The 25,804-nt window shown below is 47.2% G+C and overlaps 1 protein-coding gene across 1 annotated transcript; it reads left to right on the forward strand.

Annotated features, from left to right (window-relative positions):
* The first annotated feature begins 580 nt into the window (after positions 1-580).
* Positions 581-20,823, forward strand: LOC102573618 (cytochrome P450 2C19-like). Its single transcript, XM_006277971.3, has 9 exons — positions 581-805; positions 1,557-1,719; positions 8,093-8,242; positions 9,608-9,768; positions 12,520-12,696; positions 13,318-13,459; positions 14,190-14,377; positions 16,187-16,328; positions 19,808-20,823. The coding sequence occupies exons 1-9, from the start codon at positions 626-628 to the stop codon at positions 19,987-19,989; spliced, it is 1,485 nt and encodes a 494-aa protein (XP_006278033.1). The 5' UTR covers positions 581-625; the 3' UTR covers positions 19,990-20,823.
* The last annotated feature ends 4,981 nt before the right edge of the window (positions 20,824-25,804 follow it).

Genomic DNA, 25,804 nt, shown 5'->3' on the forward strand with positions numbered 1-25,804 from the left:
TGGGCCTTTGGTTCAGCTCTTCTACAGTCCTGCTCATACCCTAAAAAAAAAGGCCAAGGCTGGAAGCAGTATCAGGAGACATTGGCTCTACGAAGCAGAAAGTTACAGAGCAGAATTTAAGATAAAATCTTAACACGGTGCAGAGGCCTCCTCCTCACCCTCAAGGAGTTGACACATAACAGAAGGCATAGAAGGTATGTCTACAAGAGATGCTATGCTGCCATAGCTATGAGCTATGGCAACATAGCTCATCGCTATGTTAACAAAGCACCGGTGGGCACAAACCACGATGCTGACGCTACTGCGCAATAGCAATGAGCTACTGTGCAGTGGCTTGTTGCTGCTGTGCAGTAGGGTCGCAAATAACCCATGCGCCTCCAGGACTGAGCAGTAATGGTGATTACTGTGCAGTAACAACTATCATTAAAATGTTCAGAGTTCATTCCTACTTTGGTAATGTTAAACAAACTCAGTTAGTGAAAAGTTAATCTTCACTGACACAGGAGAGCCCAGACCTGCTATTGGATTAATTCCTGGCATCCACCTTGACACTGCACAGTATATAAGCATTCCAACGTGCTCATTAATTCCACACTAGAATCTGAAGTAAGTGCTACACTTTGCAATGGATACTCAAGAAGCAACAACTGTTTTCCTGGTGCTGTGTATTTCCTGCTTTCTCTTCTTCACAAGCTGGAGAAAGAGGTCTGGAAATGGGAAGCTGCCACCTGGACCAGTTTCTTTTCCCATCATAGGGAATGCACTGCAGCTGAAAACCAAGAATTTGTCCAGAACCCTCCACAAGGTATGGCTGCTTCCTCCTTCCTATGTGTTGTGTTGCAGGGAATGAAAAACAGAATGTTTTCAGCTTGCTTTACTGTCTAATATTAGTCTCAGCTGCTGGGGTGCTATATTCCTGGTCCTGCCTCTGAGTGGTGTCTGCTCTTCATCAAGTTAGCATAGACCTCTTACACATATACCACGATTCAGAGGATTGACAGTTGCCTACTATGCCCAGGAAAAACTGCTAATGTCAAGAAATCCCTCTGTTTTCATGCATTGAACCTAGTACATTGGAGATGCAGGCTGGGTTGGAAATTGTATTTTTTTATTTATTATTTCTTTCTTAGATTTATATGCCACCCTTCCCACAAAAGGTTCAGTTTACAATAGAAGACAAGACATTAAAGAAATGAAATAACATATTAAAAGAAGATGCAACAAAGTAAACTCCCCACCTCTCCAACCCTGCCCTCAAAAGTCAAAAGCAATCTACCTTGCCCACCCCATCCCGCCCTCTTCCCTCTGACCAAGGAGTGTCTCTGTCTACACAATCCAACCTCACTTCCCAACCCACATTCACTTATGGCATAAAAGAAAGCAATAAAAAGCAGCAGTGCTTCAACACAGCCTTACTGCCACTGCTTTGGGAGGTAGTGTGTGGAGAGGTAGTTCAGGTAATTCTGAAGAGGGGTGCCTTCGTCAGCATTTGTCTAAATGGCTGTGATCCTCCCCACCCCTGAAGCTGACCCCCCAGCCATGTTGTGTTTTCACAGCTGAGTGAGATATATGGTCCAGTGTTCACAGTGCACTTTGGATCTGAGCGTGTTGTGATCCTGCATGGATACGAGGCTGTGAAGGAGGCACTGATTGATCACGCAGATAAGTTTGCTGCCAGAGGACACATGCCCATTGGTGACAAGTTTAACAATGGATTAGGTACTTTTTCAGCATTGGAGCTCCTGGTGGGGACATTCTCTTTTTGGAGAGCAGGGGGATGACTAGAGATTGGGAGAGACAGTCTTTGCCCCAAAGATATTACAGCACAAGGGGTAGATCTAACTAAAGACTTTGGTGCCTACAAATTAAGTGCTGCAATACCTAACTCTCAGATGCAGGGGCAGGGGCAGGGGCAGGACCCTCCCCCCAGAGTGGGGCTTACTACGTGGCTGGGCTGGCGCGGCTGGTGGCTCTGCGTGGTCATGGCTGTCGGCAATGGCATGCAGCTCCAGGCAGTGTCCTCAGATGGCAGGGTGCAGTGGGCAGGCTCCTGGCTGCCCCCCCGACGCCCCTCCCTGGGGGAGGAGCTGGTGCTCTTGGCAGCCAGCGGTGTCATGGCTGGCTGTGCCTTGTGGCGGGAGCTGGGGCTGCAGAGCTGATGCAGCAGGTGCTGGCCTGGGCTCCCCAAGCTTCTGGTGGAGGGTACAGCCAGGGAGCTTGGCAGGACAGGATGCTGGATGCCTATGGCCCCTTCCCTCCCCTCCCCCCCCCTTGACATGTCACCAGGGGTGCCAAGCTGGGGTGGGGGCTCAGGCAGGCACCCATCCTGCTATAGACATGGGGCATAAGTATGTCCATCAGTTGCTGCACAAAGGGCAAGGACAGGCACTCCCCAACCGACGACTGTGGTGTGTGATGGAAACCCACTGTGCCCTTGACATTTATGCAGCACTGCCATGCCAACTGGTTGTGTCCGCACCCCTGGATCTGGCTGACAATCCCTCATAGACATGGGCATTGGAGCCCCTGCCCCACTCAAACTGGCACTGCACCTCCACCTTGCCCCACAGTGGCATGAGGTCACCAGTCTCCTTCTGTGACCTGTTGGGGCCCCAGATGGTAGGCACAGGTGTGGGCACAACTTCAGAGAAGGAGGACACCATCATGGGTCTCATGCTGACTCTCTGGGCCTCCCACAGCTGTCCTTGAGATGCTGGGCCTGGACAGCTGGCTGCAGCACCCAGCACAGGGACCTGGAAAGGAACTGTCAGTCATGTGGCAGAGGCAATGCTCCACAGTAGGGCTGTGCGAAATGGCACCGTTCCATTTCACCTTCAGTTTCGAAGTTTCGACGGAATAGCATTCCGTTTCAAATTTCATTTCGAATCAAAACAGCTGTTCCATTTCGTTCCATCAAAACAGAAAAGATGTTTCGGCATTTCACTGGAGATGGGAAGTCAGCCCAAGTGGGCTTACTCCCCATCTCCAGTGAAATGTCGAAACAGCCTTTCTGGGCTGACTTCCCATCCCCAGTGCTAGATCACGTGAGGGGCAGAAAGAAGCCCAGCTGGGCTGCTTTCCCATCCGCCATACTAGATCACGTGGGGGGTGGGAGGCGGCAGGTGGGAGGCAGCCCATCTGGTCTGCTTCCCCATCCCCTATGCTAAATCACATGGGGGATGGGAAAGCAGCCCAGCTGGGCTGCCTCACCACCCCCAGCATGATCTAGTGTGGGGGATGGGGAAGCAGCCCACCTGGGCTGCCTCCTGTCCCCCATCCCACACCCCCAATGTGATCTAGCACCAGGGATGGGGTTCTAGTATGGGGGATGGGAAGTCAGCCCGGCTGGACTGATTTCCCATCCCCAGCCTATGGTCAAAATGTTTTGACTTTCGAAATGTTTCAACTAGCCTCATTTTGTTTTGAGGCTATTTCAACGGGTTTTGTTTCATTCCAATTTTGCTGTTTTGACCTTGAAATTGGTCAAAACAGTATTGAAATGAAACAGCCAGCAAAAATTCACACAGCCCTACTCCACAGCAGTTGTGAGCTCAGGGCATGCTGCTTGTTGTGGGCTGTGAGCAGGTGGAACTGTCCCTAGCAGCCAGAAGCTGCCTGCAGCTGGTTTGGGGCCTGGCAGGAGCTTGCAGCAGCCTGGAGCAACCTGCAGCCCTGGGTAACATGGGCCTGAGAGCCACATTGCAGTGTGGTGATAGGCAGCAGTGCTGGAGTGCAGGCAGGCTAGGACAGCTGGCCTATGGCCTGCTCAGGGGGACACAGGAGCCTGGAATGGCCTCTGGCCCGTGCAAAGTGGCTAGTATTCATTTCAGTTTCGGCCAATTCGGGGGACGGTGATTCAATTCGGTAATTCAAATCACCATCCTGAATTGAATGTCCACATTAGACAGGCCCCATCACCTGCCCGCTCTCCCAGCTGGGAAAACAGGCAGGGGATGGGGGCTTGTGGCAGAGCCCCCCACGAAGCATAGGGCAGTGGGGGACAGTGGGGATTGCCCCTCCCCCCAGCCTGGCAGGATCTGGTGAGTGAGAGCTTTTTTTTTTTTTTTAAAGCCAGGAGCTGGGGCCAGGTGGGCAGCCATGTGGGGGCTGGGAGAGCAGGCAGGGTTCAGGAGCACTCAGGGGGGTTGAAGGAGCAGGCAGGGGATGGGGCCTGGTGGGGGTCCCCCCATGTTCCCCTCCCCCTCCTTCAGCCCCCTCTCCCCGCCCCCTACTTACCGGCATGGATTCTGGATCCAGCTCCCTGCAGCAGCAAGAGGGGACTGCCTGAATCTCCAAAGCTCTCCAAATCTTTTCCAAATCAATTCAGAGAGCTTCGAATCAATTCAGACCTTTTCCTGATTCGATTCAGATTTGGAGATTCAGCCACCAAATTGGGCTAAATCTCCTCTAAATTGAATCAGCACCCGAAGCTTCACGCAGCCCTACTGAGGTAGGGGCTGCCATAGAAGCATTCCAACCCTGGGGCAGGAAAGGCTCCCTGCCTGGAGCCCTGGGGCTAGCCTCAGGCCAGCCCCCAGTTGGCAGAGCTGACATAGGAGCAAACTTGCTCCTGGGTTGTGTCTATATGTATGTAATTGCTCAGTAACTAATCATGAGTAAATTTGCTACCAGCATTTGCTGGTATCAAATTTACTTGCAATTAAGCCTTTTTACTGTGCAATAAGCATGCGCATGTGTAGATGTGTGTGCTGAACAGTAAATTATGCTACTTCTCAGTTAAGTGTCTTATGTAGATGTGTCCATAGAATGTTAGATTCCTTAAAATAGGTTAAAAAACCCAAACAATTAGCAGGGAACTGTGTTGATGAGTATGTCTACATCAGGCTGGCTTCGAATCTGGTGATCTGGCAGGGGGCTGGCATGGTTTTTAATCCCTTCAGCCTGTATCCTTATGTTCCCTGTCCTGGCTGAGTGCTTGAGACTACTGTATGAAGCAGGGGGCACCACCAGCCTCCTCTTACACCTTCATTTTAATAACAAAACACATGGGACTGTGGAGGCCCCTGTCAACACTACACTTTAGATGTGATTAACCACTAATCATGTCTTCAGTAGTAACCTGGCCACACATTCATGCAGTTAATAGTGTGAAAAAACAGGGAATAAGCTACAAAATTATTATACAACATATGTATAATAACTTTGTGGCTGGTTCCCATTTCATCTTAAATTGAACATGTAGCTGGTGCACTCCTAGGGCTAGGAATGGTGATCAGCTGATTGGGAGTGCTTCCAGCCTCAGAGCACACTGGAGTCTTGAAGTCAGCTGACTGATATGCCCAGTCATGGGTGTACAGGGCCACCAGCTTCCTACTTTCCTGTGTAGGGGGAGCCCAGGATCATGATTCTGGGCTCCCCCTGCACTGATCCCGGATTCCACAATCACTTCTCCTGTCATGCATGTTTAGCATAGCAGGAGTGCAACTGTTGGGAATGTAGATCAGATCCCATCACATCTTAAACTGAACTTCCATCAGTATCTAAGAGTGTGTTAAGCAACATAAGAGCAGACCTAAGGGATTGGGTCCTCTAAGGGCTTCAACATAGCTGTACTTAGTTTCTGGATACAGACTGCACTGAAGCAGGAGCTGGGCACCAACAGCTTAGTCTTGGACAATTCTAAACTTACACAGAAGCAAGTGCATATTGAAATGGAGGGTAAACCAGTGAGGTACCTGGTGGGCTGGGTCCTTCCCAGGTCAGGCAGCAGCTTAGCAATAGTTTTCAGGACAGGATCCACCTAAGTCCTGCTTTGTATATGGCCCCAAATCTAGCAAGTAAAATGACAGCACTATCATGTAATTCTTTAGCTTACACTGCACTGTTTCAGTATTTAATAATATCCTTTAGGGGCATGAAAGTTTACAAATCAGTCTACTTTCATCTCTATGAGTAGAGAGAAGTAGATAGCCATGTTAGAAGTCAGGCAGATAGCAGGGCAGGGTGGCACTTTAGGCACCTAAATGACTCTCATTTAATGACATGGTGGATGGCAGGTGAAGTGATTTTGGGAGGGGGTATCAGGTCCCAGTAGCACCATTACTATTTGCCAGTGCAGAGGGAGCCTTGGCTGTCTCTACCCTGGCTAGTTGAAAGCTGGATGCCCACATGCAGGGCTGACAGTCAACTGACATTCAGCCCTGCTGGACTGTCTTTGGTCCTGTTCAAGACCTGGGGCTGTCTGGGGAATGGGACCAGGAATCAGCTGATTTTTGGCTGCAACCCTGGACAGTCCCAAGTCTGGTTAACCTGGGGTTGTATGGGCAGATAATTAGGTGATTTTTGGCTCTGGACACCCTGGGTTTGAGACCCAACGCTGTCAGGGCCAAAGCCACCAATCAGCTGATTGTCAAAACCCTGCACTAGGCAATGCTGGCTCAGCTGCCCAGTACTGGGGGAGCAGAGGCTTCTTTCCCTGCCTGGGACTTTAAATACGTCTTAAGCATAGACAGCAATGCTGGCTCAGCTGCCCAGTACTGGGGGAGCAGAGGCTTCTTCCCCTGCCTGGGACTTTAAATACGTCTTAAGCATAGACAGAAATGCAGCTCCCAGCTGTAATTCATGGTGCTTTGCAGGAAGCGCTGTGAGTTATAGCAATCCCCCCAATCCAACAGGTGTTTACTGTTGGATCCCAGAGGCTAGGGGATTCAGCTTCAATTTGGAGCTGCTGTGAGTCTGAATGGGAGGAGGGGAAGGGAGCAGAGGGGTTATGGTCTGGAGTTTTTTCAGTCAGCACTGGAGGGTGGGGTGGGTGGATTGAAGTTCCCCCCCTTTCCCCCCACCCTGGCTCTGCTTCCTTCCCTCCTTCCCATTCTGAAGGTAGCACTGGGAGAAGGACTGAGAAGGGTGGGGTGCATGAGACAGGGTGGTGGTATGCCTTCTGTCCATGGTGGCCTTGGGTTTCCCTCCCGGGGACCCCTTGCTGCTCTGAAATTCCTCCTTTTGTATTGTGTCTCCCCCTCTGATGACTCTTCATCTTTGGGCATCATTGATTGGTATCCTTGTGCTCATCATACTGTCCATGTTCTCTCCTGTCAGCATACAAGCTTCCCTAGCTTTATGCTGTACATGCATTCCTGGAAAACAACACATAGCTTGAATTCGCATAGAGGGAACCAACTTTACAATGTAACAAATAGGGATACATTCCAAAACCTCGACTGTACTGACCCCCTCAACTGTACTGACGTAGCACCGCGCTGCTCCAGGGGCAGTTGCAGCTCCAAAAGCATGGGCACCAGCTGCCCTGAGTGGCAGCTGCAGACACTGCTGTCGGGCAGCATCATGGCTTACAGCTCCCGGGGTGCCACACTGACAGGGCAGGACTGGGCCAGGCTGCAGGGTGCAGCTACCCAGCCAAGGCACCACCACCCAGTTCAGCCTCCTCTCTCCCCCCGATAAATTTTTCTTCCTCTGCCTATGGCATCACTCCCACAATGCACTGCACAAATCAGCTGACTGTGGGCTTCCACCACACTGATCACATAAGAGTGAATTTACCTCGCATATAACCAATTTTTTTGGTATAAAAAGGCTTGCAAAGGAGTGAATTCATACATACAGAACCCGTATAAAGCAAGGGAAACCTGTATTCCTTTGTTTCACAAACACATTACACGCACCTATCCTAATTTGGTTGTTTCTGGTGTCCTCCTAGTTTAGTCTGCTCCCCAAAACTGGAAATCCCAAGGGCTCTGCAACTGAGCACTGCGATGTGGCAAATGCAGTGGAGTCCCTTCTCATGTTATGGAACTCTGTGGTACATCTTCAATTTCCCAGCCTGTGCGTCTGCTTGCTGCTTGCCTGTTTCAGACACAGTGGGCTTTGAAGGAAACTTTATTACAAACAGGCTTTTAGAAATCACTTTACCCTTGCTGTTTCCCTGGACCATTATTCTAATACATATCTACTTTACCTATAAGTCAATTACCAAAAGCAAACCTCTAAATATAATTTTCTAGCCATCAATAGGGTTCTGCCACAGGCTTTTGTGTATTTCTGGAATTACTTTCTGCCTTTTCATTCCCAGCACTGTGTCCCAAGCTGTTTCCTCCTCTTATTCATTCTCCAGGGATTGTTTTTAGCAATGGGGAGCGATGGAAGCAGCTCCGACAATTTGCTCTCACCACCCTGAGGAATTTTGGGATGGGAAAAAGAAGCATTGAGATGCAGATCCAGGAAGAAGCCCAGTATCTGGTGAAGAAGCTCAGCAGCACCCAGAGTTGGTTTCCTTTTTATTATAGTTATAAATTAAGGTTTAGAGAACGCTAAGGTTGCAAAGTCTAGGTCAAGCACTCAGAAGTTAGGAATAGCCAGAATTAGCATGTCCTGTGTCACCTTAATTTGGAATGTGTGCACTATGATGCAGTCATCACATGCCCAGTCCTGATCCAGTCATGTGGGGAGAAGGGGCGGTGGCCTGGCCCCAATCCTGGTGTGCAGGGGGAAATGGTATGGCCCACCCTCACAGGGAAAAGAGGATGTGGCCCAGCCGCATGGAGGGAAAGGGGTGTGACCTGGCCCCAATTTGGCTGTGCGGGAGGAGGTGTCAAAGCCTAGCCCCAGTCTTATGCATGGGGCTTGGGAATTCAGCAGCAGGGGGAATAGATGTATTAATTACCACGGTCTCCATGCTGCAAAATTTCCTGATCTGTGGGGAGCCCTGCAGACCAGATGCCATGGTGCTGTGAACCAAATTTGGCTCATGGGCCAGAAGTTGAGCACCCCTGGGTTACACAAACACCTGGAATAGTTTAGACAGGGATGATCCTGCCTTGAGTAGGTGGCTTGCCTAGATGACTTCTGGAGATCCCTTCCAGACCTGTTTTATATGATTTATATAATTAACTAATCATTCAGGGTTTGGCCCTTCATTACTGACTACATAAAATCCAAATTCTGCAGAGAATTCTTAAATTTCCTGATGCATTTTTCTATAGAATGCTTATCACTTTACCCTAATTATTTTTAAACAAACATTGAGGAATTGATCTTAGTTCATCCTAGTGAAACAGGCTGATGCTACCCCTATTTCACACACAGCAAAGCAGTACAATCAAAGTTTAAATTGCTAATTACTTTGGGGTGCTCCATTAGAGAAGCCAAGGACCTGATTTTTCAGACTACTCAGCATTTTGTTATATTTTCTATGTTCAGAGAAGAATTCCCCTTCACCTCAATTGCAGGTGTGAGCATGCAGCACTTCTGCAAGTCAGGCTGCAGGTGTCTCAAGTTGACTCACCAGACAAGACTAACAGAGTGGCCACTTGTAAAAATTGCTTTATGTGACTTGCCTGTATCACACAGGAACTCTATGACAGAGGTAGGTTCTAATCTCCAGTACAACACTTAACTGCTGTAGCCAATGGAGAATCCTCTCTCTCCCTACAGTTTTCTGCCTCATTCACCAGGCAATTTCCAGCACCAGCAACTAAAGAAGCAGAAGTCCCAGTCAACAGACACATCAATTCTTTCATATTCCTTTGAGAATTTCTGCCAAGTATTATTAGGTTGGGTCTAGAAAGCCCCACAGGAATAAAGTGAAGTTTATCGGTTTTAATCTTTTGCAAAATTCCCTATCTTCCAGAAATGCCCTTTGAACCCACCTTCCTGCTGAGCTGTGCTGTGTCCAACATCATCTGCTCCATCATCTTTGGGAAGCATCGTGACTACGAAGACAGGAAGTTTCTAACTTTGATGGGTTTGATGAATGACATTTTCCATGTTGTAAGCTCCCACTGGGGACAGGTACAGTCAGAAATCCTGCCCTTGGCCCTTCTCTTATGGGTGAAAGTCACCCACATATAGCAGACCAAACATAAGGCTCACATAACTGCCTCTGTTTTTCTACTCGAAAACTTGCAAAGAAGAATTTTTCCAACTATTTTAGTTGGTATAATTAAATATATCAGATTTACCCAAAGAACCTTGCCTGCCTACAACCTATTTCAGCATTTGAGACCAAATTTCAGTGTCATCTAGACCTCTGCTGGCCTGCCGCCTGTGCGGGCCGGGCCCCGATCCCGCCCTCGTCGCCATGGGTGGCGGTGATTCCGATCCCACTCTGGCCGCCATGAGCCAGTTGGGGGCGAGCTGGGGTCGAACCGGACCCGTCTTCGGTGCATGTGGGCTGTGGCCAGCAGCACGGGCACGCGGGGCAGGAGAGAACCGCGGGGCAGTTTAGCGCACGCAAGTTAGAATTAGTTACGGAGGCGTAATGGTTGATTGAAAAGATTATTTACTTACACGGAAGATGGCATTGGTATAGGCTGGACAGGTTTCCAGGCACAACTCCTGCTTGAACCCTCGTTGGAGGACTCTGATAAATCGATTGTTCCCACGGAGTTTGCTAGGCTCCGCGGGTCCAGTCAAGTTGCATTCGAAAAGTTTCCCCGGAGCTGTTCAGGCTCCGCGGGTCCAATAAGTTTTCCCCGGAGTTTGCTAGGCTCCGCGGGGTCCGAAGTTACAGGAAAGGGATACGTCTAGGATTGCACTCGGTGACGGGGAGAAGCGAAAGCTCCGTAAGCTCGGTTCTATTGCCTCTCTTGCCTGCTTAGGGGAGGCGTGTTGGGTCCGCGAGGGTCCGCAGCGCTTGGAGATCTTCACACAGAAACTCTCTCGTCCTCCCTCCTCCGACTTGGGTGGAAACTACCCAAGCCTTATGTACGGCCAGCAAGCCAATCGCTAGCCGCCACGTGTGCCTAAATTAGAAATGGGCCAATAACATGGCGTAAATCCTAATACAAATGGCAGGAACTTCTTTACAGCGTGTATCACTACGATGCAAAAAAGAGATGCACACTGCAAAGAAGCTACAATGTGGCGGGAAATCCCCCGTTGCACCAGAGTTCTCTCTAGCAGCAGAGAGCTCTACCGTGCAAAGAAAGCGACAAATTTGGCGGGAAATAATTTAGCGGTGCCGAAGCGCACACACAAACAAAAAATCACAACTTTGGGTTGTGACACCGCCATTCCTTAGGGCAAACATAATGTACTGTTTCTAAGTCATGGTTTCATTGGCTATACTGAGATCCATGAAATATCCGTTCCCCAGCTCCACATCATGACGGGAGAGATGAAAACCAACAAACAAGCATAAGATTATGCGGATGGACTTTCAGTTACACTGAACACACCTTATTTTGATCCACAAACCTCAGGTTTTTTACTTGACAGGAGAGAGGGAGAGGGAGTTGTCTTGTGTATATTCCCATTGACTATGTACTCAAGAAAAAGGAAGCAGCAGAAAAAGGAACCCGAGGGTTTGAATAGATGTCACATTTGAAGCATTTCAAACACCTCTGAAGTGCTTCAAAGGCAAGCCATACAGACATACACACACTTTGAAGTGCTCTAAAAAGAGCTGCAGCATTCTAACACAATACCTGTTGGAACACCAATCCCTGCCTGCTACACTTGGAAACATTTCAAATGTTACATCTGGCTGCAGACTTAGATGAAATAGCTTTCTTATAGAGGTATGAGCTCCAAAATAGCTCAGTTTCTTTAGAGCCTCAATTTCCAGTCCTGAGGTCCACTCTAGGGTATGGACTCTGGAAGACACACAGGTAAATGAAATGGTTATAATACAAACTTGTGTGGGTTCCTTTGAAAATGCACAAATGCTCACACAGGATCCTACAGACAGAAGACAGACAACAGACCTGAAACCACTTGGCGATACCGCTCCTCTCTCCCTTGCTCCAGTATCAAAGTGACACAAACTGGGCCATCTGGTTTACATGTTCTTCTGTGTCTGTCATCACATAACCTATTACTGCACTCAGTTTAGGAGCTGGTTCTTCACCTCCAGACTCTGCCCCAGGCAGTTCTCATGTAATCTCACCACTTGGTGGAATGGGGTAGGCATTTCACTCTTGGCCTCAAGGGGCCAAGGGGTGCCTATCCATGTGCTCAGGGGTGGGGAGGGGCCGTTTTAATCAGAGTGGTTCCCTGACAGCCGTTCTAATTAAAACATTTAATGAGCTTCAGATAAAATGCCCCCACAGTCATTTTAAAAAGTGGGGTGCTTAATATAGGTTATGGTGAGGCGATGCTGGAGTGTTCTAATTAGAACACAGAGCAGACTTGAGTAATTGAGTCTGCTCCAATGTGTTCTAATTAGAAAGTGAACCAGAATGTCTATAGGCAGTGTAAGTCCCTGATGAGTCCCTCAGTTTAGTTATCAGACTAAAGGCCTGAGTTAGAACCCATTGAAGTCAGTAAAAAGGACCCCATCCCATTTACTGACTACTGATCAAAGTCTAGATACAGAAGTGTCCCAAAGTAGTAGTAGGTTTTACCTTCAAATCCCAGACTCCTCACCATGCATGAAGATGCACAAGTCTCAGTACAGTTGAAATATCAGAGCCCCAAACAATTCCCTTGTAATCTCACTGCAGTGGAAGGGAACAGGTACTTCATTCTTGGCCATGCCCTGCTCCCTATGATCAAAGAGATATTCTGTAACAAAGATGTTATTCCTTTAATTCCTTCTAGTTGTACCAATTGTTCCCATCTCTCATGAATGTCTTACCTGGCCCTCACAAGAGGATGTTCAAAAATGTCGATGAGCTGAAAAAATTCATCTCAGAAGAGGTGAAGAAACATCAAGACTCTCTAGACCCCAGCTCCCCTCAGGATCTTATTGACTGCTTCCTCACCAAGATGGAACAGGTAACTGGGCAGCATAAAAAACCCAAATGCTAATATTAAGGACTTGCAGTGAGTACATTACTTTGCCAGGTAATGAGAAAACATTGGGCTGAAGTCACATCTGACACAGGTCAACTTACACTAATTCCATGGGTTGACTTTAGTGGAATACACATTCACAATGACTGTTATTACAAAAGCAAGTGCTCAGGTGTTAAGCCTGAGGTAAACATTTCAGCCACCTGTTTTCTGTTCTTCTTTTAGTTACCCAGAGCTGCCATTTAAAAAAAAAAAGCACTGAAGTATTTTAGTGTAGCTACTTCTTTTCTTGGATTGGACAATACCATAAGAGAGAGTCCTGCAACCACGTGGATTCCTTCTACCTCTGATATTAATCACTTTATTTTCAATTAATGATTGTAACTACTTGTATTGATTATAGTGATTAAGAAGTGCTGTGCAACACAGTCTGAAGAAGACTATTTCCCAGTAATAACCCCAGTAGCACTGTTGCTCCCTGATGCATTACTGGACAGGATTAATATGATTAATACTGCAGAGCTGGGTAGAACTGGCTGGTTTGGAGCCTGTGAGTAAGAGCCACATATGTTAGCTTGTCAGATAATCATGCCATTTCTCTAGGACAAACACAATGACAAGTCTGAATTCTACCTGGAGAACCTGGTAACTACAACATTTGACTTGTTCATTGCGGGAACAGAGTCAACTAGCACTACACTGAGATATGGACTCCTGATACTCCTGAAATATCCAGAGATACAAGGTACAATGGATATGCACCCCTCCAGCCACTCCCCTTGCTGTACTCTGGCCCAGCACCACTGCTCCATCCACTCCCTCCTGCCATCTCCATATTGTTTTGTTCCACCAAGCAGACACAGTCCTAAGACATCTTGTTCCTCTCCTCCAACCCTCAGAAGTTGTCTCAGTGCATTGGCAGCAGCACTAACAGCCCCAACCACCTCAACAACAATCTCCCTCTGTACTCCCAACCCAGAATTACACAGGGGAGGCTGCTCTGACTGTTCTGAAGAACTTGGTCCATAGCATGCCTATGACTGTCACAGATCACCCCAGAGCAGTCTTAATGGAGAGTTTCTGGGTTTGGAACATAGAAGCTGGTGGATGGGGCATGCTCAAACCCATCCTGGCTGAAGCGTGCTGCTACTGACCTGCGGACAAGCCCTTAGCTTCTGGCTGTACCAGCAGTGCTACCTAGAGGTTTTAGCACATGGCTCCTTCCATTTTAAGTCAGTACTATGTTCACTTCCACCATGTTTTTGGCTTAACCAATTTTGAATAATATCACCACATAGTAATTACCTGATTTACATTTGGCAATAGCCATGGTTCAGTTTGGATGACACAAATCAGTGAGTTTTGCAATATTCCTCATAACCACAATTTTAGAAATAATACAGCAGAGATTTGGACAAAATTGGAGGAGGCCTGTTCTTTTCTGTTTGTGTTAAAATCCCTTTGTTTCATGACAGAGAAAGTTCAGAAGGAGATTGACTTTGTGATTGGCCGAACGCAAAGTGTCTGCATGGCTAATCGAAGCCAGATGCCCTACACAGATGCCGTAGTACATGAGATCCAACGGTTTATCGCCGTTATCCCTCTAGGGCTTCCCCGCACTGTGAGCCAAGACACCCCATTCAGACAATACATCATTCCTAAGGTCAGTCCCCAATGTCTCTGTTTTTGGGCAAAATGAATTGCAAAACAAATTTGCAATTAAAGTCCTCTTCATTCTATTAGTTGTTAATTTCTGAAGTAGGAACTAAAAAACAAACAGTTTTACACATTCCAGCCGGCTCTCTAGTGAGGTAATTAGCTTCAGTTCATGCTGAAAATCTCCCTTGATGATCTTTAGGTTGTAGGCTGATAGCATTGCTGCACATTGCACTTCCCCATGGATCAGGCTGGTGGTTATCTTCTTCTAACCCAGGGGCCCCTGTGCGAAATGAAGATGGGAGGCGGCAGCCCCTTTAACGAGGGAAGAAGAGTAGCTTATATTAGCCAGGCATTCCAATCTCCATGCTTCAGTTATTTGGCTTGAAAAATTGAAGTTAGAAATTTATTTCAATAAGGTTTTGATTGATCTGCTGCACAGGCAGGTTGTGATTGGTTACACAATATTTGTCAAGTCAAATATTGAAAATTATGCAAATCTTCACAGTTAGGACTATTATATTGTGCTGGGGCTGGCAGTACAAATGTCTGGTGGGCTATTTGTAATGTCTTAGATGATATCATACATGGCATGCTAATGAAATTTGTAGGTGATAACATAACAACAAGAAACCACCAACTACACATGTTAATAGGGAACTCGTACATAGAGCTGTAGAGGGATTAAAAATGTGAGTAGCAAAGTGTGGAATGACACAGCCAGTATATCTGGGATGATAAAATCCCAGTACACTTAGGAAGAGAGGAAACCCGACATTTCCAGCAAAGAAAAATGACTAGATTGATTTTTGGGCTCTTTACAGGGGCAGGTCTGGTGGGGATGTGGGTGGCAGTGCCCCACCCTGTCTGGTTGTGCAGTGCATGCGCTGGAATGTCAGCACAACTCCCGCTGGAGCACCACACATGTTGTGAGCTCTGAGCTCACCAGTTGATTGGTGTAGGCTCTGGCTGGTGCACCTCTTTTCACACAGCTCCAAAACAGAGGTGATGCCCATCCCTTGGGCTCCAGAACTGTGGGAAAGCAAGGCTCCAGCCACAGCCTGCACTGACCAGCTGGTGAGCTTGGCTCTCAAGGCACATGCAGAGGTCTGGCTGGAGCTGAGCTGACATGCCGGTGAGCTCAGGGAGCTCAGAGAACTCACTGCGCATGTGCTGTACAGCCAAAGGGGTGTGACTACACCCCCTTGCCGTGATCCTGGAGTTTTATATAGTATTTACTATATATAGCATGGGTTTATATAGCATATATAAACACTAGCATATTACATAATAGTTGCTGGCAAGGGAAGTCGTCCATGAACAGTTCTAGAGGAATTGCAATGGTAACATTGGATTTTGTACTGAGCAGGTTATTGGAGAGCAGAGCAGGAAGCAATGATCAGGCAAATTTATGAGGAAAGAATAAAAAAAGCTAAATTTGCATAAAAGAGCAGGCTGTTGTTTCAATTTCACTGAATAATAGATGAGAAGGGACATGATCATGTACAAATATATGCAAGGAGGTAAACACCAAGAAGGAAGAGGACTCACGTGGAATGACACTGGCCTCTAAACGAGGAGCACTGGGTGGGATGGCCTAAAAAGAAAACAGTGAGGCTAGATATGAAAGACAACTGCCCTAACAGTGAGCATTGTTAGGGTACTAACAAGTCTTACTCAGCAAGTGGTAGATGGATGCTACAGAGATGCAAGGAGCTATGCTCTAAGGCACATCCCTGTTTTTGGAAGAGAACTGGAGGGTGTCATTCAACCAACCCATTCTTTGATCCTCTCTTTTCTCCACTTGTTCATTCAGGGCACCACTATTTATCCCATTCTGAGCTCTGTCCTTCATGACAGCAAAGAATTCCGAGATCCTGAACAATTTAACCCAGAACATTTCTTGAATGAAAATGGCACCTTTAGGAAAAGCAACTTCTTTATGCCCTTCTCTGCAGGTAAGAGAAGCCATCTTTATTTCAGGTCCCAGCTTCAGCTGTCTCCATCCTCTTCTTGCTCAGCACTCAAGCTCCTCTCACCTTTCCTTTTCAGTGCGGCAACTCGGGAACACTTGCTGTTCTCTCTGACTTGTTCCAACTTCTCCAAAACTCTATCCATACATAAATAAGAGAGTCAAGGGGCCAAGGGTTCTACCTAACCAAAAAAAACAGGTGTGAGTATAACATGTTATAGCCAGTGTTCTGCATTCTGTTTTTACCAATTTTCACTGATAAATTCCCTGACTTTTTTAAGTCATTCGTTTTTTACTTATTTATACCTGTTTTTCAGTTCAAATTTCTATTAACTGGCACAAGTGGGGAATGGCCCATTCCCCACTTGTGTTAGTTAATAGGGATTTGAACTGAAAAATGCGTGGTGCTGGTAAGCTAAAAGTGCCGCTGTGCCGGTTACCTGAGGCACAGGTTTCTGGCTGGATGGGGGGGTGGTGGCAGTGGCTACATGCAGAGCTGGGGGCACAGGGTGTCAGTGGTTGCACCAGGGCCAGTGGAGGGTGGCTGGAGCCACTACCAGGGGGTCTGGGGCTCCCAGCTCTAACCCCAGGTGGGGCGGGATGGGCCATGGGAATCGCTCCTGGGGCAGGCAGATCCAAGCTGCACCCTGGCAGCTCCAGCTTTGGCCCTGCCCCAAGCACTGGGAGCTGTGAGCCCTGCTGGGCAGGGGGGCAGGCTGGAGAGCCTGCCCCCACTCCCTGTGGTGGGCACTGCACCCAGCCACTCTGCACAGGCCCATGGGGCTGGAGCTGCTGCCTGCAGGGCAGGGCTCCCGGCTCTGACCCCGGGAGAAGTGGAGATGTCAGTGCCAGGGTTGGGTTCCCCCCACCGCCACATCTGGCCATGCACCACTCCCCACTTCCCCTAAATGCCAGGGCAGCCCAGCAGCAGGCTGCTGCAGCAAGAGGGTTGTGGTGTGAACACAGCTAGGGAAGAAAGGCAGGGCGCAGCACCATGTGCTTCCTGCCGCTGATTCAGGGGCATGCGCTCCCCAGGAAGAGACTGGCACAAGCCCCCCCAGCCCGCAGCCCTCCCCGGGGGTGCATAGCAGCAAGAGCCACACCCCACACCCACTGACAGCTTGCCCCGCTTTGCTACCTGCTGCAGCCCTGGGAGTAGCCAATGGGCTGCACTGCACCCCTCCCTCCACCCCTTCCCTAGTCCCAGCCTTACTCCCTCCCTCACCACCAATTTTTCCCCAATTCAAACTGTTTTTTTTTTTTGTTTTCTTCCTTTTATCCTGATTTCATCCCAGTTTTTATGTTTCAAAGGTAAACCCTGAAAAATTCCCAGATTAAAAAAAAAATTAAAACTGAGAATGCAGAACACTAGTTATAGCATACAAAAGCATACAGGTAACACTAGGTCATCTGTCTGTGACCAGGTCCTGCTCTTTGCTCAGCATGATTCTTCCTTGCTGCTCCTCAAGTTTCCCTATTAGGCTCCACTCACTTCTTTTGCAAAAGCCTGAACACTATCAATACTAAATGTCCCTCACACCCTGATAGAGCCCTAAAACTCAATTCAGATCCAGGTGTGCAGACTGGCCATGTGTGGAAGTCAGAATTGACTCAGGTGTATACATGTACACCATCAAGAAACTGCTGTGAGTGAAAGGAGAATTCAGCCCTTCCTGTCTCGTTTCATTGCATATACATGAATTCAGGGATTTTGGTTTTCTCTTTTTTAAAATAGCAAATTCTTTGATAAAAAATCCCAAATTCTCTTACTTTAAAAATCCCCAAACCACATTTTTCCATGATAAAAATTAAACATTACTCTATATATAGGTATCAGTTGAACACAATGTTTTATTGCTAGATTTACAATTTTAACACAATTTAGAAGTCTACTAGTTCCTCAATCATTATAATGAAATAAATTCTAAATACCTTTATATTTTAACATTTGATTTTGTTTTTTTTTTATCATGGAAAATCAGAGCTTCCCCTGCCCCCTTCACTCATCAGGACACGGATCCAGCTGCAGCTGCCCTCCACCTCCCGCTACTCTGTGGTAGTGCCCTGCCCCTGCCCCTCACTCCCAACCCACAGCAACCCCAGCCCTGCTGGTGCCCCTCACTCCCAACTCGCTGCTTCCCACACCCCAGTGTATGAACAAGAGGGTTAGTATGTGGGGAAAGAGGGGTGTGGGCACAGATGATGCACTGTGGAGGGCACACATGACATGGTGGAGGAGTGGGGGGGCACAAGCAATGGGGGGCATGTGCCCCCCAAATTTCTGCACCTACAGTAGGGTGCAGGGCTGCAGCCTGGCCATACCAGCTGCCAACAGGAGCTGCTGCTATGGCACAGTGCATGGGATCTGTTGCAGGAAGAAGCACTGTGTCACAATGGTCACCAAAGTGAGGCACCCCCTGCCTACCCAACAGTAGCAAGGGCCACAACGCCACGCTGCCACCACCACTGTGCCTCACCTTGGTGGCGATGGCAGTATGCCACTCTCTCCTGCACCAGGTCCTGCCCACTAGGCTGCAGGTGGCTCCTGCCCAGAGCTGGTCTGGCCAGGCTGCAGCCCTGAACCCAGTGCCCCGCTGTGGGTGCAGAAATCTGGGGAGGCACATGCCCCCCTGGGCACTCCCACCATGCATCTCCTATGCCCTGTGACCCCACCCCTCTGTACCCCTGACCCTTGACCTGGAGGGAGCTGTGGGTGTTGCTTTCTACCGCTGCTGGGCTGCCACATGCATGTGTGCATGCAGCATGTGCATGTACGCACATGCACATGCTGCCCCTTGCAGGCTGGAACTCTGCCAGCCTGCAAGAGGAAACCCAGTTTCCCACATGTTTTTCCTTTAAAGGAGGGGAAAATCCTTTAAAGCTGCAGAATTCCGTGTTTTTCTGCAGCAGATGGAAAACCCGGATCCCTGCTCATGATGCTCACATACTTTCCTACTTGTCACTCCCTGCCTTTCTACCCAGTTCATCATCACCACGTTACTTCCCACTGCCATGGAGTGGACAGCTGGGGAAGTTCAGAAGCTCTCAGTCAAGTCACTGTCCATCTTGCTAAGTACTGGCTAGTAAAGGGCTCACATTGATTTGCTGAGCTAGGTCCTCACAAATGATCTTTGAATGGCTTTTTCAGTCTCCCTAGACCTTGTACAGAGTCCTCCTTCCTTCAACCCTGAATTACTCTGGCCATCTAACTTTGACTTAGAGATTTTGCTGTTAAATTTTAACAATAGAATAAAATATTTTAATGTAGAGGCATAGCAGGGTTCTGTGTTCAGGGTAGTCATGACTCATGGGTCAACTTGGTGTCTTGATGTGCCAGTTGTGGTGGGGACTATTTTTGTCCCCTTCCCCTGAAAAAAGGCTGTAAGTGGGGCTGCTATTTACACATTGCAAATTAAAAACAGCAGCATCTGTGCACTGTCTTAATTTCTCTATTTCCTCTTCCAGGGAAACGGATCTGCCTGGGAGAGAGCCTGGCTCGCATGGAGATATTTTTAATCTTGGTCACCATTTTGCAAAACTTTACCTTGAAACCACTCATTGATCCCAAGGAAATTGACATTAGCCCAGAAAAGAGTGGCGTTAGTAATACACCCAAACCTTACCAGCTCTGTGCTCTCCCTCGGTAAGGAATATGGCAGAAACCTCCTGTGTTTTGCTTCTGCGCATGTTCAGCTGTACATAAGGCTGATCTCAGTGTGAGAAGCAATAATAGAAATATGCCTTCCTGCCTAAGCCCACTGGAACAAAGTTCCCAGAAAGAGTGATAGACTTTTCAAGTACAAGCTAAGAACTAGGAAGTGTAGGAGACAAAGCTGGATCTCAAAACCCTCTGTAATATAAACTGCAAAACTCAAGTGTAACACTGTCACCTACATAAATCTTTTTGTGATAGTGTTGGGATGATGTTGTAGCCATGTTCCAGGAAAAATGCGAGAAACAAGGATTTTTGTGGGAGATATCTTTTGTACAATTGGTCTGTTAAAATATATCATCTACAAAAATCCTAAACTTTTTGTTAGCTTAGTGGCATATACACAGCAACCAGGAAATTAATAATCTCTACAAGGTTCCAGCTTTGTCTCTTAGCCAGAAGTATGTCCATCTCACCAGGCATAATAAAATATAAGAGCTTGTTTTAATGCTTATAACCGGTGTAGGATACATTATGTTTAATATTTAATATGCTCTATATATTTGGCATTTTAAATACATATATACCTTTATATATGTATATAAGATATATCTGCATATATACAAATATATATCAAAATCTACATACACACACAAGAATGCACACACTTGTATACCCATATGTTAAAATATATCATGTACAAATTTTAGGATGGAATTATATAGGATCTACTTCAGTAAATGGAGTCAAATTTTTTTCCTATGGGGGAGAAAACAGATCATAGATAGTAGTAATAGTTAAAATGTATTAAATAAGTGACATTATGAAATCTGAAGCCTTAGAATTATTTCCCTTACTGCTTCACAAAAAGATTACAAGAAAATATTACTGACAACTGATTTTAGGGAGAACTGTATAAATCTTTTTGTAGAAACAATCTGAAAGCTATAAAATCATAGAATTATAGAAAAGTAGGGTTGTTAGGGACTTCAGGAAGTCATCTAGTCCAGTGGTCCCCAACCTCCAGGCCGTGACCCTCAGGGTTATCTGTCGGTCCACAGGACGGTTGGCTGCCGGACCAGAAGTGAAGCACAAAAGAAGTCCGTTCCTGTTCATAAAAAAAGGTAGCAAAAGGGCTGAGAAAACCCCTTGGCTCAATAGAGAAGTCATGAACCTCCTGAAATTGAAGAGAGAGGCTTACAAGGGATGGAAGTCAGGAATAACCACCAAGGAGCCTGCACCCAGAGGTGACCTGAGCAGGGTGCGAAGCCCGGGGCAAATCAACCCATGAGGGATCTGAAGAAGCTGCCACCACCACTGTGTCCAGTTCTGGGTGCCACATTTCAGGAAGGATGTGGAGAAGCTTGAGAGAGTCCAAAGGAGGGCCACACATATGATTAGAGATCTGGAGAGCAGACTATATGAAGAGAGGCTGAGAGACATGGGACTGTTCAGCCTGGAGAAAAGACTTAGAGGGGACTTGGTGGCAGCCTATAAGTATATAAGGGGCACACATCAGGGCCTGGAGGAGTATCTGTTCACCAAGGCACCACAGGGGAAGACAAAGAATAACAGTCACAAATTGCTAGAGGATCGCTTTAGATTGGAAATAAGGAAAACCTTCTTTATGGTTTGAGTGTCCAGGGTCTGAAACAGACTTCCCTCAGAGGTGGTACAAGCACCTAGTCTAGAAATCTTCAAAAAACCTTTGGACACTCCCCTTGCTGGGGTCATCTGACCCCAGCAGTCTTTCCTGACCAAGCACAGTGGGGCTGGACCTGATGATTTTGTGAGGTCCCTTCCAGCCCCTAACGTCTATGAATCTATGAAGTACTGACCTAGGCTGAGCCTCAAAGAAATACTTCTCATATGTAGGGTGAGGTTTCAAACAAGGAAAAGTCCTTGAGTCCAGCCTGGGCCCCTGCTAAACATGAAATCTGTGGAGTCTCGCTGGGTCTTCCCTAGACAAACAGTCTGGTGGGTCTGAGTTGAAATCTGGGACCACAAGCCCTATCAAGTACAGAAAAAGGAAACAAGCAGCTTCTGGCTTCCAGGCAGAGGCTCTGACTTCACCCTCAGCCTGTCCTGTCCGTGGTGAATGGGTTATTCAGTGAGCAGTCTTTTCATTCTGGGCAGAGGCTGACCTCTCAGTTCAGGGCTCAAGCTGCTGCTCAACAAATATGCCCTGGGTGGGAGATAAAACTGCTCAGAAAAGAACAGCCTCTTCTCTCCCTCTCCCTGGAGGTTGCTGTGTCTTCTGCTGAAGCAAAAGCAGCTCTTCACCTGGGAAGAGATTCTATTTACTGTGGTCATGGGAGGAAGAAAAGCACCTTATTTTATGGGCCGAGGATGCTCAGGGAGGAGCAGCTCCCACCATTTGAAGGCTAAGGCTGCTGCATTTCTGAGTGTGCCTGGGACAAAACAAATATTACTCTGCTCCTTTGCGAGCGGGCACTGCAGCAGGTGCAGCATGAAGGCCACAATATCTGATGGTGGAGAGCAGAACCACATGCTACTGCTCATTGAGTGACACTGGAAGCGCCACGTCTGTCTATGCCTGCGGTGCTACTTTTTTGAGCTGGGTCAAACCCCGTGACAGCCTGCCCTGCTACAATTGCTACGGCTGTCCACTCCCTTAGTTTCTCTTATGTTTGTCCAATGACTCCAGCCACATATGTGGGAAAAACTGACAGATTGGCAGGCACAGAATATACTGTGAACATGAAGTAAGATTATATGTGCATCAGTATTAGCAGATTCAACAGAAAGTAACCTTTGATTCACACATGCAAATTCAACACATTCACATATCTCACAGTATCCCTTCTAAAAAATGGGGGTTACCCCTCCCCTCACAGGAGTTTTATGAATACTAACCACTGTCTGTGAAGCACGTAGAACTACAACAACAGGAACCATAGACAACCTCATTAGGAAATGAATTGCCCTGTCTTCTAATTAGCAGAGGTATAACGACCAGGTTCTGTACCTTGGGTGGCAGCAGCTGCTGTCCTTGTGCCCCCTCTAAACGACTGCCCAGCGCTGCTGCCTGTGTCACCACTCGCCGCTAGATACACAAGTGCCCTCACAACCATTCAGTAAGATTGGGATCATCCCAGCAAGGAACTGATTTTTTTTTTTTTTTTTTTTAGTAATTTTCATTACTTTTTTAGTAATTTTCAGGACTGGTGAGGAAAAACAGTTTCCTCACCAGTCCTAGTCTTGTGGGCTTTGTAAACTGTCCTGACCTGTGGCATAATGGCAAACTAAACTCACATCTCTAGGATCAAGGGGCAGTAAGGAAGGTTGAGAGAACTGTGCGATTTTCATTAGTTTGCCCACTGCATGAACTATGATGGCCTAAATGCAACTAAACTCAGCCCTCACCATTTAAACCAGAAACATCCTGACCTTTTGGGAACCGAAGTGACAAGGGTAGAGTTGAAATGCACTGGAATTGTACAAACTCAGGTGATATACCATCAGGAAAACATCAATAGAAATGTTTCCTACAAGAAATGAACGGGAGTTTAAAAGGCAAACAAGTAAACAAACCAACAAAGCTAATCCAGAAATGACCTGGAGGCAGTGGAAAAGAAGGTCATGTGACTAAAAATAACTTAAAATTAATGAGAGTCAAGCACAAATCTTGACAATTTGGGTCATATATGTAGAAAATTTCATCCTGGGTACAAAGTCACTACAGTTACTAGGAATACATTGAGCCAGATATGACTTAACTCACTTAGAACAAAACATTACAAGTCAGGAAAGGAGACCAATAAATAACTCTATTGGCAACCTCAAAAATCTAGGTGGATTCAGCCAAATTGAAAAAGGGACAGTAATTCAAATCAATGGATTGAATCACTGTCCCTGATTCGGGCCGAATCCAAATCGAATAGGGCCCATTTTGCACAGACCTATATTGAGTCCATGATTTTTTGTATCCAGTAGATTTATGAAGTCAAGTTCATAGGTTCATCTATGAAAGGTGTTTTGTAAGTTCCCTTTGAGGATTAGAACTGAGAGATGGGAGATGAAGTGATTGTCTTGTGAGAAGTGTGCCCTCCCAGATAACTGGGTATTCTTGTCTTTGATAGTTGTCAGTGTGCGTTCATTCTGGTGCAGTTGTTTGGTTTCTCCTACATATTTGCCATCAGAGCATTTGGTGCACTGGATGAGATATATAATATTTTTGGAGGTTCACACTGGCTCCTATGGCATCTTCATTAACAAGCTAAGAAATACAGACTAGATGAAAGTTTGGTGATGTAGATCCATAACTGATTGTATCACAGTACTCAGAAAGTAGTCCTCAATGTCTAGCTGGAGGAGATACCAAGTGGGATTCCCCAGGGGTCTGTCCTGGGTCTGGTATTGTTCATTAATGATTTGGATGATGGAATTGAGTACACACCTATAAAATATGCAGATGATACCTGTGACAGGGTCCCGCCCAAGCCACTGACTTACCTGACAGCTGGTGGTCTTCATGAGCTCGGGGGGTGAGAAAAGCATGCAGTTCCACTCAAAGGGACACATGCACATCTGCTTGGGGTTAGCCCGGACCCAGGTGGCTGGGTAGCAATCTGACTGGCTGGTATCATGCCAGCCAGAAGGAGCACATTGATTGGCTTAGAGCCTGGAGGAACTGGGCTAAAAGATGAGCTAGAAAAGGAAGATGTGGGATGTGCTGGGACTCAAGGGGAGAGCCCATTCACTCACCCCATGGATGGAGCAGAGGACCTCACTGCAGTGGACACTACCAAACCATAGCCCACATTGGGTCTCTTTCATGGAGCAACAAAGGTCAGGCAGGGACGAGAACAGGCAGCTCAAAGGAGCTGGGCAGGAGAACAGCCAGAAAACCCATGCAGAGGCAATCTGCCAGTGCTTCAGGACCAGCAGGGAAGGTCACAGACCAGGAGTTCCCTGGAAAGTAGCTAGCCAGAGTGTGGGACTTGCATGGAGCTATCTTGGGCCAGTCCAAGCAGTGCTGCACCCTCCAAGGGATGCAGGCAAAGGGAGCCTGTGAACCTGAAGCAACCTGCCAGCAGGTGAAGGAACCCTAGACAAGGGCAATCAAAAGTAGTGCGCCAAGGCACACTGGGCTAAGCTTATTACCCAGTAATGGGGCTCAGCCCACATTGAGGTATCGATGCCTTGCACGGACAACTTACCTGAACAGTGTGAGTTGTTACCTGCTTACATTCTAATCCTTTGCACCAGAGGCAATGAGCACTGTCCTATGCAAGTTTGACCCTCACAGCACCAGGAAGGAAGAGGACCAAGTAGAAACTCGACTCAACATCAGGGTCCCACAACAACACCTGAGTGGAAAGGGGTAGGGTGTAGGAGAGCAGGAGCCCCACAAAAGCCCAATGCAGATCCAACTGCACCAAGTTCACTGAGCAACCACTTCCCCATAAGTAAACACTCACAGGAACAGCAAATTGCAGTAAGAGGAGGAAGGCATATTGTGACCAGGTAAACAGGGCACGCACACCGCAATACCAAACTGAGTAGAATTGCAGACACTTCAGAGGGCAGGGATAGGATCCAGAATGACTTGGATAGATTGGAAAAATGGTCCATAATAAATCAGGTGAGATTCAACAAGGACAAGCGCAAAGTTTTTCACTTGGGACAGAATAACCTCATGCATAAATACAGACAGAGGAATGACTAGCTAGGCTGCAGTACTGCAGAGAAGGACTTTGGGGTTATGGTGGATTATAAAATGAATATCAGCCAACAGTGAGCTTTTGTTGCAAAAAAGGAACCCAATGGCATCCTGGGTTGTGTTA

This window comes from Alligator mississippiensis, chromosome 6, assembly GCF_030867095.1.
Source record: "Alligator mississippiensis isolate rAllMis1 chromosome 6, rAllMis1, whole genome shotgun sequence".
Taxonomy (NCBI): Eukaryota; Metazoa; Chordata; order Crocodylia; family Alligatoridae; genus Alligator; species Alligator mississippiensis.